The sequence below is a fragment of the Daktulosphaira vitifoliae genome, unplaced genomic scaffold (assembly GCF_025091365.1).
Source record: "Daktulosphaira vitifoliae isolate Bord-2020 unplaced genomic scaffold, ASM2509136v1 Scaffold_4, whole genome shotgun sequence".
Classification (NCBI taxonomy): domain Eukaryota; kingdom Metazoa; phylum Arthropoda; class Insecta; order Hemiptera; family Phylloxeridae; genus Daktulosphaira; species Daktulosphaira vitifoliae.
In genome coordinates, this window is record NW_026099575.1 from 16,017,777 (window position 1) to 16,031,686 (window position 13,910).

Consider the following 13,910-nt stretch of genomic DNA (forward strand, 5'->3'; position numbering starts at 1 on the left):
AAAAATTATTTTGTCAATATTTTTATTTTTATTTTTAGTAATTAAGTAGGTTATAATAAACAGATCACTCTATATGGAAATAATGTTTAGAAAAACTTTTTTAAACATTAGAGAAAATTGCATATTTTTAGAGACATTTTTAATAATTAAAAAGTGTTAGACTTATTAATAAATAAATTATTAATTCATTAATAAGTCTACGATTTATATTTACATTAAGCATTTTTAGGGCTTCTTAAACGTTGAGCATTTTTATAGCTTCTATAAAAATTGCAAATTACTATGGCTTCTTGATTTTTGTGCACTTTTATGGCTTCTTCAAAGTTTATGCATTTCTATGGCTTCTTTATAATTTTTGCATTAATATGGCTTCTTAATTATTATGCACTTTTATGGTTTCTTCAAAGTTTATGCATTTCTATGGCTTCTTAATTTTTGAGCATTTTTATGGCTTCTATAAAAATTGCGCATTTCTATGGCTTCTTAATTTTTATGCACTTTTATGGCTTCTTAAATTTTGTGCATTTCTATGGCTTCTTAATTTTTGAACATTTCTATGGCTTCATTATAATTTATGCATTTATATGGCTTCTTAAATTTTGAGCATTTTTATGGCTTCTTAAATGTTTTGGACTTTTATGACTTCTTTAAACAAAACGCATTTTATGGTTTTTATAAACATTTCATATTTTTACGATTTCATAAATTTTCTACATTTTTTTGGCCTCTTTAAAAATTGAACATTGATGACTTCTTAAATTTCCAATTACAATTTAAATTTAATTGATAAATCATAACAATTTATTTGCAAAAGTTCTCCAATAAAATTGAAAACTCTTGTTAGAATCGTTTTTCTTTGAATCAAAATTCAATATTTCTAGAATATACATTGAATGAAATCCTGAATATGAGTTAAAAATATCCTTAATCATATATTACATTGTGAGTACTCTAGTAACGTAACTCAAATATAAAATATTAATACACGGAACAAATTTATCATTTTTTGTTATTGTTATCAATATTATTTAGTAATATGCATTCTATTTTACATATACGGTAGTTCATCGTAAAGAGCTTCATCTTAATCATAATAAAACATATAAATATAACTTGTATAAACAAGTAGCTCAACATTAGTCGATTTTGAATTACTGCATAACATTACTTATAATGCATTATATTATTTCATTAAAAATAAATAAGTGCTGTAGCCCCGTTTTTTTTACATAGTTATAAAAAAAGAAGTAGTTATGAGCCTTGTCTATAATCATTACTTAGTGTGTAACGATTGTGTTACTACTTTCCTTCTTTAAAAAGTATAAACCAGTTTTTGATACCGTAAAAAAAAAATACGAAAAAAATTTAAATTCTTAGAAATATTAAAGATTTAATCACAAAATTAAAAAAATATATTTTTGCACCAAATTATTTCTTATAATCTACATTTAAAATGATATTGCGTATTTTTAAAAATGTCAAGTAGGTTTTTAAAATTGTTTATTTTTTAATGATTTTATTATAATTCAGCGAGTTTTAAAAAAAAAAAATGTAATGAAAAAAATGTAATAGATCAATAGTTATAGCAATAGCCATAACATACTACCATATCCAGTATATAACATTGCTATGATAATTAACAACTTAAATTTAATTGCAAACTCTCTTTAAAATGACACATACATTTTTTTTTTTAATGTACAAATATTTGCATTGTTACTTTTTCGTCGGGATGAAAAAATTTATAATAAACACTATTATGAATTTTCTGTCTATGATAATAATATTATACAAAACTTTACACGACTTTATTTTATTCATACAAACAAAAAAAGTTATTTTTCTTAAGATTGCAATCTTATCAAAAAGGTCTGGATCTGGTTTAGGCAAATGCGTCAATCCAGTGATTAATGGAACTGTCTCGCTATTTACCAAAACATTCAGACAACAGGCGTCTTCTGTTGAATTTCCATAGCTTGCCGGTATGTGTCTCCAGTGCCCTTTGTCTTCCCTTATCGAGTGCTCTTTAAAATCACGCCCATTGTTATCGAACTTTCGCTCTCCGGGGGATATACCACGTCGAACTTTATCAATGGAAAAATTCGATTTTCCTAAGTGGAAAGTTTTATATTATTTTATTGAGTGTATGAATGTATAATTGAAACAATATAACAATTGAACGTAGTAATTTATAGCAGCCAATGTAATTTAATTAAAACATCATTAATATTTTACATCATTAAATAACTCCAGTGAAGATTTTCTTGCCACCCAAGAAATATATTACTATTAGTAATTTGTTAACTAATGTAGAAACCTTAAATAATTTTATTTTCGTTCAAACCCAAAGCCATTAGATGGGCGTCAGGATTGAATTAGCGTCAACAGGAGCTTTGTGGTTGTTGTTTTTGTATTATCTCTTTGATGGATTGAGTTGGTGGACCTGAGGGATCTAAGAGTATAGATAGGGTCCATGATGGTTATTGTTATTTTTATCCAATACCTCAGCAGAAAAAGTTTAATATGACGGATAGCATCGTATACGATGGATGAGAATACGATTAGATTTTTTTTAATATTATACCTATAACATTTTTTTTTTGTATAATAATACAATTTATAATATTATATATAATACTATAGTATAGATTTACTTTGTATGACTAAAATATACTTTTTTCTAAGTAAATTGGAAAATTGTATTGATAGTATGTAACATTTTCTATATGATCTGATCTATTATAAACTATTTATTTATAAAAACATAATTTCAAATTAAATAATTTTCTAAATTAATTATAAATTACTTTTAAAATATTTGTTGATACCTTTTGCTATTAATTAAAGTAGATATTATCAAACATATTGATTTTAAATCAGAAACGAAACAAATTATAAAGCTAAATTATACATATAATGACTACTAATTAGAAATATAACAATATTTATTACAATATATCTGTTTAGATATTCAATGTAACTTTTTATCACTTAGCCGGCGATGAGCATTCTTAACTTAATAACTTAATAACTTGATGCAGTTAATGCATAAATAAATATAAGCATATATAATAAAAAACAAAAACAATTATTGCAAATTAAATACAAATTCTTCTGTTGAATAAAAGAAACATTGATTCAGCCTTATCAAATTCTCCCTATATGTTTTAAAACCTGAAGCTGATACAACTAGTTTGAAAAATGAGTGATAATTAGATCGCATCAATTTTCGAGCTTCCTCATAACTTAACTTATCAACATCAACGAAAGGCATTTCATAATTTAATAATTTATTCATATCAATCATTAAAGATTTAACTATGTCTTGGATTTCTGCTTTAGTCTCTGGGGCAGTTAAGTGAGATTTGCCGATTACTTTTGAATCGTTATAAAACACGAGTAAAAAGTAAAACGAACGGGTTAAATTTTTTGAAACATTCTGTGGTAATCCTATGACAGCCTGAGACATATCTTGATCGTACTTATAAAGAGGTTTCATGTACTGGGCGAAATTTACCAAAAAATCTAATTTGTTGTACTTTGAATCAGGTGTTTCTATTTCGTTGATCATACGCATACCCAATTTCATGTGGGTAATAGTTGACCAATATAGAGACGCATAAAGTATCTCAAATACTGACTTATGATACATACGCATTGCTTGAGGATCAAATTCAAATGTGGCTTCAAATGCATTCAACTTGAGTTTGACCAAAAGTTCATAAGGCAATGCTCGATGTCCAGAAATATTATCTATAAAATCTGTTAACGCCATGAGTCTTGGTTCAATTACTAAATCATCTCTACTATTTTTGACGTCTAGTCCTCTAACAAATTCATCAGCGCGAGCCACATTTGAAAAAATTTTTTGTTGTATAACTTCAAATGTTTGATTTTCATATTTTTCTAGATATTTAGCTTCAGGATCATACCTGTCACACCACACACCCCAAAATGTTTGCAATTCACCTAGTATTTTTGTGTGAATAGTCTTCATGTAAGTTCGAGCATTTTCAAAATCTGTTATGTTATGCACTATTTCTGTGGGTAACTTGTAGAACAGCACAGTACCGTGAGTGTTATTCAAATAAAGATTCAATGACATCAGTTCACCCAGACCGCTAACTTCGCCGTACAGCAATATGGACAACATTTGCAATACGGAACCACCAAATGATCTTATTGGTTCATCGATTGCCGAATAAACCTGTTCCAACTAACAATTTTTATTGTTAATATTGTTTATCATAATAAATCTTTTGTTGACAAACAATATAAACACATATAAATAATAAATACTATAATTTACATATACATACCTGATCGTTAACTGAAAATTTGAGTAAAAGATAATTGGAAAGTATTAAGTGCTTGATTGACATTTCGACGAAAGAACATCTGGCACTCCTAAACATTGCAGCCTTGAGATTTTTTCCGTGTCTACACGATTTAAAACGACCCAAATTAACGTTTGGGCAAAAGTCAACTTCGTTATTTTCTTCGTGTGAACATCCATAAATCGACTGTAATAATAAATATGTACTCAAAAGACATTTATTTGAAAATATTGATACATAACAATAAGAAATAATGATTTATTTTTATCTTACATTGTGTATAATAGCATTTAGTTTAAGTCCTCGGTTCCTTTTTATTAGGTTTCCGTGTTCTGTTACTTCAAACTTATAATGACGAGGAAACAATAATTGCCACGTATCTGACTTGATGTAGTTCCCAATTTCTTTTTTTGATTGCGCTATGCATTGCGCTTCATCTATGGCATTCATAAGCGCCCATGTTGACCATATAAAACTTCCACAAAGTAACAAAACAAATGTTCTTGACATGCCTCTAAAATTAATTCATTAAAGTTTAGCACATTATAATCAAATATTAATGAGTAATAGACAAATACGTCTATGAATTGAAAAAAAAAATTAATTTAATTCAAATTTTAAATTATCTATTGTTTTTTAATAGTACAAAATTTTAAGAATTTAAATATTTTTGATTATGTATCGTCATCTTTATGACAAATCCACGTAACATGAAATTATGAGATTTTTTTCGAGAAATACTTGCAATATTCACATGTGTTTTAAATGTTTTTTGAAAGAATAATCAAATTTTTTTTCTGGAAATAAAACCTATTATTAGAGACCTATTTCCTTTGTTAACTGTATAAAAATAGTATTCTTATTTGTACTTAAATAATTTTAAAAAATGAAGGTATGTGGTTTTGCCGTGAAGGTGACGATATACACTTACTTCAAATTGATTATTTTTTTTTAAAGAAAACAATATTATTTTTGCTTCAAATTTGACTATTGTTAGTAGTAATCTAAAAAGGTAATTATGTATTAATACAAAATTTTTTGAAAAGAATAGCATTAATAGTTTTAATAGTATCAATATTCAAATTTTATTGTCGTCATCATTTTATATGAACATTTACACAGATGTTAGTTCATATGATCAACAAGAAAACTAATTGTATTTTTATATGTAGTAATAACAATATTTATATTAAATATAACTATGACATTTAATATAAATTGATTTCTATAGAAAAGAAGATTAATTTCACATAAATTTAACATTCTTTACAATGATATGAGAAGTTGAAAAAAATTTCAACTGAATAACACTATAACTTAAAGTTTGATCGTGTGACATTTTTTCGACCACTTTTAAATTACTTCATAAATAATAAATTTAATTAAAGCGGGGACTAGGTTAATAATTGATAAGAAAACAATACTGTTAGTGATTAAAATATCATACTTTGATATTTTAAAAAAGATTTTTTCAGATAAATTGAAATTATGTAATTATTTATATGTATTGATTATTATAATCTAATGTGTGTTTAACGTGGAAATATATTTTATGATGTTAAATTATTTTATAAGTCGATAAAAACAGCAAATTATTCATTTTAATGACAAAACGTACTTTTTACTTACAGTAGGAACAGTGTGTATCCAATTTTGAACATTTAATACTACAAAAAAAAAAAAAAAACAGTTAGCACAAGTCAAATTGTAAAATAGTATTACATGTGTAGTTCAACTTAAATGTTGCATACGTACCATGTATAGAACTATACTAATATCTTCTGTATACAATAATCATCACTAAATAACATGCATCACGTTACGACTTTAGTTTTACTGAATTCTGTTGTCGCGCACGTAGTTAAAATTCTATTGTTTCAGTGTTCAACACATTTACACAGATGTTATTGCACCAAAAATATCGATTTTTATTTATTTGAAAAATCGATCTAAATTTTATAAAAGAAAAATAACACGAAGCAATAATTATGTGTTTATATTTGAATTAACATTAAAATTAATTGGATTTTGCATTACATCACTTCCTTGATAATAACTCTTCGACGATATTTGAATATTTATCTGTCTTTTCATTTTACATTCTTATTTAAGAACATTAACCGTGCCATTAACTGACAAAATTTCCTTTTGTATTTTATTGTAATTTTATCTTTATGATTACTATTATTTTACTTTTTTTAATAACCGTTTTTCAGTATCTGTTACTGTTTTTATTTTGTACCGTTGAAACTTTGCTATTAGAATATTATTCAAATTTTTAATTATTTTACACAGAAAAATGTTTTTGTTTTTTTTGTTATTGTATTTAAATGGAAATATTTCGTTAGAAAATGTTTCGTTTAGATTTCAATACTCATGAAAAATATCTTATTTTAGTAAATCCCCATGATATGCATCAAATAAATACACCATCCAATTACAATTGCTTTTTTCGATTCCTTATTTTAGTAACTTATATTTTGCATATTATATTTTTATTAAAATTTTACAAATTTAACTGAGGCTGTTATCCTCACATTTTTATTGGTGTACTACATAACGCAGTTTTATTTATATAAGAAGTTTGTTAAAAAATTGTTTAATACAAGTAAATTATAGAACATTACATAATTGTTTTGTATTTAAACTTTTAATCAACATTTATTATGAATTTCTAATTCATTGCTTACAATAAAAACGTTAATTTTGTTTACCATTGGTGTTCGTATACATTTAAGACACGTAGCACTAAATTTTGACCTAAAGAAATAAAAGATAAATTTCTATGTACTATCCATTAATTCAATTCCAGCTAATTTGTCTTATTTTGAAATAATTTCATCCATTTTACAATTCTCTGAAAGACATTCAGCGTTGTCAAAATAATTTTATTAATCATAACTAACTGACAGTTAGTTTTTCCTAAACATACTAAAATCATATGACAGTTAATTCTTAGTAATAACTGTTTAACCTGTAATTAATGGTGAACAGATTTTGTTTTTTCTTACTTAAGGACTTTGAAAATATATTTTGAAAGTTTTTGCCATTATAGGTTGAATGTTTTTTCATAAAAAATTGACCTTATCTTTTAAAGAACTTAAAAAATCTTCGTAGTAATCTATTAATATGATAAAATATATTAATAATTACATCATTTTAATAAATCGTGTTTTTTATGAATAGTGACATTTTTGATATAAATAATTATTTATAAATTAATAATTTTTAGTAGTAATTTGTGCTTATTTTTAATTTTTATGTTGCAGCTATTTAATAATAATTTTTAATTATGAAAAGACTAATGAATACTATAATATTTAATAAACTTATCCTCCACTCAACAAATTTTTTTCTTATTCGGTGTAACTTAGTTTTTTTTTGAAAAAAAAGAGCATTTACTTTTATAAAAAAAAATTATTTCACATAAATAAAGTATCAAATCATTATATCGAACTAATAATACAGTTAATTTATCAAAACTATTTACCTGTAATTAGGAACGTGTGAATCGGTGTTAATTTTCATAGTAACAGTCATTTGTGTTATACTATCTTATCTTATCTTATCTAAACAATTATTTTAGGTTATCGATCATTCTGTTGTTTTATTATTGTTGTTAAATAGTTAAATTACAGACATATAAGCGCATTAGAAATGAAAAGTACATTCGCGTTGTATTAGCACTTTGCAGATTTCATTAACTGCCTACTCGTCATTATAATTTACTGACTGGGTATTGCAGACATGAGTTTTCCATCTGAACTTTTGAAATCATAATAATTTTTAGTTCCGTTTACAGTTAATACATGTATGTACATCTGATATTAATTTATTGGGTATAATGTTGTTATGAGACACTTGTCGAAGATTTTTTTACCGGTACACTACACCACCGAACCATTTCCTCGGAGGAAATTGGAAATGACATAGCCGGAGCCGGATGCGATTGGAAACCCATCGATTTTCTCCCCAGTCCCTGGTAACGTCACGTACTTTACTTGTACCTAGGCTACAACCTCCTTCGGTTCGTACGCATAGAACTACACGATCGTGCGTGCCTCCCTTATTAACCCTTGGGGTTTCTGCTATCCGCTGTCATATAAATAATATTGTTATCCACAGACGACTGTCAACATTACAATTACTGTTCATTGTACACCAATGCGGTCAGTACACTACCATCTGCAAGGTTTATAATTTAGCAAACAGTAAAATTACTTGTTATTTTTATAATTTTACACCGTAATATCAGAACGTTAAAAAAATGCAAATTTGTTTAATGATGCATTAACGACCGGATTAGCAATTATAAGTACAGAAAAATAATTGATTTGATGAAGCGTTGAATATTTGTCACGTGTTTTGTCTTTATATCGACATGAGAATATTATTATTCTTTTAGCGGCGCTGTCATTTCACGGCACCTTTAACATTTTTAGATAAACGGCGTGGCGTCCGCGTTCATAAGAGAATAGCAATATAGAGTATAGTAGTGGTTTCTTTAGCGATTTATTTTGAAATTTTTGACGTTTTACGAACCAAAAGTAATTTTTTACACACCAAAGTTCAACGTCTTTCCACCTCTGGTCTAGCAGTTGGCTTAATAATATCTCAGATATAGTTTATTTTATTTTTGAAGTGAAAAATTAAGGTTTGATGTATAAAAAACTTGCTACAGTTTTGACAGTCTTTTTAAGCTATCATGTTTAATTTTTTGCATAAAAATGTTATTAACGTTTAACTAACTATAATTCCATTATTTTCACAATGACATCTATCTACTTTGTAACACGATACAAAAGATACTTAATAAATATTGTTTTACATTCACAAGTAGTATCTTACATTGTATTATTATGCACATATCACTTAAACATTAAATTTTTTTACGCTACACACACAGATTATTATAAATAATTGTAGTATTATATTTGTATTAAAAATAAATAAATTAATAAGTATTTATGGCTTTTACACGCGTAAGACTTTGTCGAACTAAACTCATAAATAAATAGCTATACTTGAACAAAAACTCTAAAGTTCGAATTTATAACTGCTGACGTTATATTATGAATTAAAATAATAATTAATTTCTAAAAAATTGAGATTAAAATAATGAGAGAGTTGATGAAATAAAAACTGTCGATTGCGCGTTATATTTTTTACACCTTTCACAATTCTTGATCCCATTAAGTTAAAGTAAATGTCATAAAATACTTTTAAGGGGGAATTTGATGTTTATAAACTGTGAAGTACAAAATAACTTCGTTAATAATTTTCAAGGGCTATTCCTGTATAAGGGTCGACTGTTGACGTCGTTACTGTATTCATCAATTTTCTTGCTGTAATCAAGAGTCTGACTTTCATTACTGTCATCATCTCCGATCAACTTTTATTCGTTATAGCGTTTATAAAAACAATATTTCTACATAAAATAGTCATTAAAATCATATAATTATAAGTAAACTATTTTTTTTCGGTAATAATAATAATAGCAGCATTCTTCTGTTTGCCAATGCAGGACAAAGCAATGATTAAATAATGTAGAAGTATTGTAATGGCTGAAGGAAAGGGAACGGTTAATTAATTTAAAGGGAGTTTTGAAGAAAACGGAACGGCACTTGACTGTTAAATGGTAAGAGATGAAATTTTGACTTCTCTTTCAGATGCTGTCACTTTGCCATTTCCATTCGCCCACTATTATTATTTCGCTAAAATCTTTTTAATTTTGTCAACGGTAATTTCATTAAAACAAAAAATTCCAAATATTTATAGTGGATAATTTTTAAATAATTTATTTCAGAAGAAAACTGAATCGACAAACTTGAAAATTTATAGTTTTTCTCTGATTCACTTTATAATACGAAAAAAGCAAGGATAAAATCAATTGATGATATTTGAAAAATATATATAATTTATTTTATTAATGATAACAAAATGAATCATTTTAAATATCTAATAACTTTTTTTTTTACAGGTAAGTAAAATGTTATAGATTGATGAAGATAACAACTTGTATTTTACATAGAATTTTTATTGTATAGAGAATAAAAAATTATATTTCAAATTAACTGTAAGTATTTTAGTAGTATTCACGCCAAATGAATTAACTTTTTAATCAGTGAGAATTATGTATAGATATTTCTTAGAATGTAGAATAGTGGATTCACCTCTCCACTACTATAATTCTATGTCTATGATTCTCCCTTAAATACATCACTGTTTTAAGCGAACAAATAAAAAAAGTGATCATTCATTGATAAATTTTTAAATAAACGAGGAATTTTTGTTCAATGAGGGCTAAAAATAATTATAAAATTTATTGTCTTTTCCTAAGAAAAAAGAGATCATTAAAAACTTGAATTAAATCACTTTCAATATAATATTATATATATACAATATTGAAAAAATATATATTTTAATAACTTGAGGCAATATAGTTATTGGTTGTTATTATTTCATCATTGTTATTAGCAAACCCTATCTAAATGATAATAAGTTACATTCAACGAATATAAAGGTGTTATTGATCCGGATTTTCTTAATATACAAATGCTTTTTGATTGTTGTAAATAAGATTTTTTAAAACATGAACTGTACCAATACAAAAAAAACAAGTTTTGAGGTGGACTATGAATAATAAATCGGAGATTTATTAATAACCTTCTTGACACAATTGTTGGCATGCATAATTTGATGCACAAATTTATACTGGGTTAGGAAACGCATGGATTATCAAACCGAAAACATGGTAATGTCATCATCGTGTATCTGATGAAGCGCAAATGAAGAAGGGGAAAATCGACTTTGGAAACTGAGCTTATGGGGTGATAACCCTTAAAGTGCAAACTCTACCCTCTTCAACTCCTTCTTTTCTCAGTTTGCAGACGGATATCCATCCGACGAAAAAGAAAAGCTTTTTTCATTGGAAAACGACACATTTTGTGCGTATGTGTGAAGTCGTACTCAAGACAGTGAACGCTGACAGCCACGTGACGGATATAAGAGGAGAGAAGTTTTTAAAAACCAAACTCGTAACTACTATAGAAGATATATATGTATAGATAACGCTACATAAGTAACAATACTCCTCGGGGGCGAAATGTCTTCTAGACGAAAAATTATTTCATTCAAAGGAAACTTTCATTTTTATGCTCACTCTTTTACTTAGTCTATCCATGTCACGTTAATAGAATATGCTTTTAAAAATTTTTTGACAGCTTCTATTTTTGTCTTGTATAAACGTCAAAATATAACAAAGCTTTTTTGTGCTTTCTAGCAATTATGGAACAACATTATCAAACTAGAATAATTAACACAAAAAATACATCACAATACATTATATTCAGAAATTTTCTGTCCAGAGTATTTTAAAGCATTAATAATTGCTTTATTTAACATTTCAAATATAATATGAATCTTAAAAACAAGCAAAATGTAGTTTAATGATTATAATATCAACCTCTGGAGTTTAATTGTGACCAAATTCATTCGAAAGTCACCCTAACTATTATATTCTAATGTGCAACATGCAAATGCAGTAATAACTATGATTAATATACTTCCGTATGTATGCTAACGTCAAATTTAATACAGTTTTGAATTGGTCGATTTAAAGTGTTTTAAATACTAGTGAGACACGTATAGTAATTATATTTCAGTAAATGTAAAAATAATAGATACAATCGTAGAGTTAACTATATTTTTCCTTAATGCCTATAAACCATAAAATGAAAATAACATAAAAAGTCTGTACAATGTAGCACGTCAACTTCAAATTAATCTATATTATTTATATTCAATAAAAGATGGAGACTTTAAAAACTCAGAGGAAATTCTTTCTGAAGTCTTTGCGTGTCGCGTGGCGCCAGAAAATTGCTATATACTGACAATCTTGTTTTAAACTTCATTAAGCACACCCAAACTCAGAGGAAGGTTGTCTGTCAGCCGTCAGATTGCAAATGACACGGCGCCGACCGAGTTTATCTCACCGTTGTTAATGAAACAAAAAGCAGTGGCTAAGAACCAATCAGTTTGATTGGACCCTGAACTTTTCCTTTTATTTTCAACTTGCTACTCATTTTTTGCCGAAGCTTATAACTGCGTTTATTTCGTTAATGTACCGTGAACGAAGCTGACGAAAAAAATTGTGAAAGGGACAGATTTTACGACCCTCACTTTGTCGAGCATATGAAATATTAATTTCCCTTATTGCTTAAGTTCTCTCCACATCATGTTGCAATTACCAGAGTAGAACAATTTATGTCCTAAAAAAGTTTATCATTGGTAGTTGCGTTTAGAGCCAAATTAAAATAGTTACTTTACCAAGTTTACTTAAATCGGTGATTATTGTAGATATCTTATAATTTTAAGATTAATTAAAAAATGTAATACTACAAATTATTATTTGTTTTTTAACAAAAATATTTTTAATTATCTGAATTTATTTTTCTAATATAATATTTTCAATCGAATTTAGTAAATATTTAAAAAATTGTTAACGTCATAAATTTTGCTGTTATGAAAAATTTTCATAGGACATTACAATTCGAATTTCATATTCAGTTACCTAAAACCGCCATTTAATTCTTCTTCAATCTAAAATTTCACTTTTAAAGTACAGGCATTTTACGATTTTGTTTTGTATCTTATCAAAACATTACAAAAAAGTAAAAATAATATTTTTAATTTTATCTTCATTATAATTCTTCTGAAATATTGTCCAATTATGGGTCTTATAAAATAATGATTACTCATCTAGATGAATTAATCTAATCCTCAATTTTAAAAGTTTTAACGTTATGTGTGTCTTAAACCAAAATTTCGGTTATTTTTTAGCTTTCTTTTTAATAACGCTCTCTTTCAATTTTTACACAGAAAATAGAATAAAAATAATAAATTCCGTTATTTTTCAAGCAAACAAAATACTTTTCTTATTGCAGAGAAGAAAAGTAAATTAACTATAATAAAGTTATTATCATTAAATATACTAAACGTAATGTAGCTTTATTTCAAATGACTTCATAAAAATTATTTTATAATAAATGTCTGACTTATTTTGTTGGAAATTGAAAAAAAATAGAGACCCTTAGTTTAGGAGAAAACACGAAACAGAACATTAATGTTGCTTTATTTCTATGGGTAGTAGAGGTGCACTTTATAGATTTCAGTTGTTATATACAGAATGATTCTTTATTCGCGAACCACTTATATAATCGAAAAATAAAAATAATATTCTTAATTTTTTTGTTTCTATTGGATACATGTTTTTTATCAATTTATTAATAATGAAGTATTTTCTGTGATCAACTTTTGTACCTTATCATTTTTAATTTTTTACACGACAACAACAAACATAATTAACTATTTTATATATTGATAATGATACATTTAAGGAAATTTATAGTCAATTACAATTTTCGGACCAGTTTTTCAAAAGTTATTAGGATTTTTATGCCTAAGCGGAAAGAAAAGTGAGGCCAATAAATGTGTTGTGATAAAAATAGAAGCATCATCGCCATTACGTTATATTGTAACTTAATTTACTAATTGTAACTAATTATAACTCTG

General features: G+C 26.4%; 2 protein-coding genes across 8 annotated transcripts in view; one reads left to right on the forward strand and one right to left on the reverse strand.

Annotated features, from left to right (window-relative positions):
- Positions 1-13,910, forward strand: part of LOC126906329 (kinesin-like protein CG14535) — a 110,428-nt gene that overhangs the window by 62,106 nt on the left and 34,412 nt on the right. The window lies entirely within an intron of this gene.
- LOC126906331 (uncharacterized) lies at positions 2,893-6,217 on the reverse strand. 4 transcript variants are annotated; one of them, XM_050686886.1, is made up of 6 exons: positions 6,093-6,207; positions 5,967-6,004; positions 5,269-5,341; positions 4,611-4,851; positions 4,320-4,523; positions 2,893-4,216 (listed from the first exon to the last, which is right to left on the reverse strand). In XM_050686886.1, the coding sequence occupies exons 4-6, from the start codon at positions 4,845-4,847 to the stop codon at positions 3,089-3,091; spliced, it is 1,569 nt and encodes a 522-aa protein (XP_050542843.1). In that variant the 5' UTR covers positions 4,848-4,851; positions 5,269-5,341; positions 5,967-6,004; positions 6,093-6,207; the 3' UTR covers positions 2,893-3,088. The 4 variants fall into 4 exon arrangements, with proteins under 4 accessions (XP_050542843.1, XP_050542844.1, XP_050542842.1 ...); XM_050686887.1 differs by having other exon boundaries at positions 5,956-6,004; positions 6,093-6,171; XM_050686885.1 differs by lacking the exon at positions 5,269-5,341 and having other exon boundaries at positions 6,093-6,217.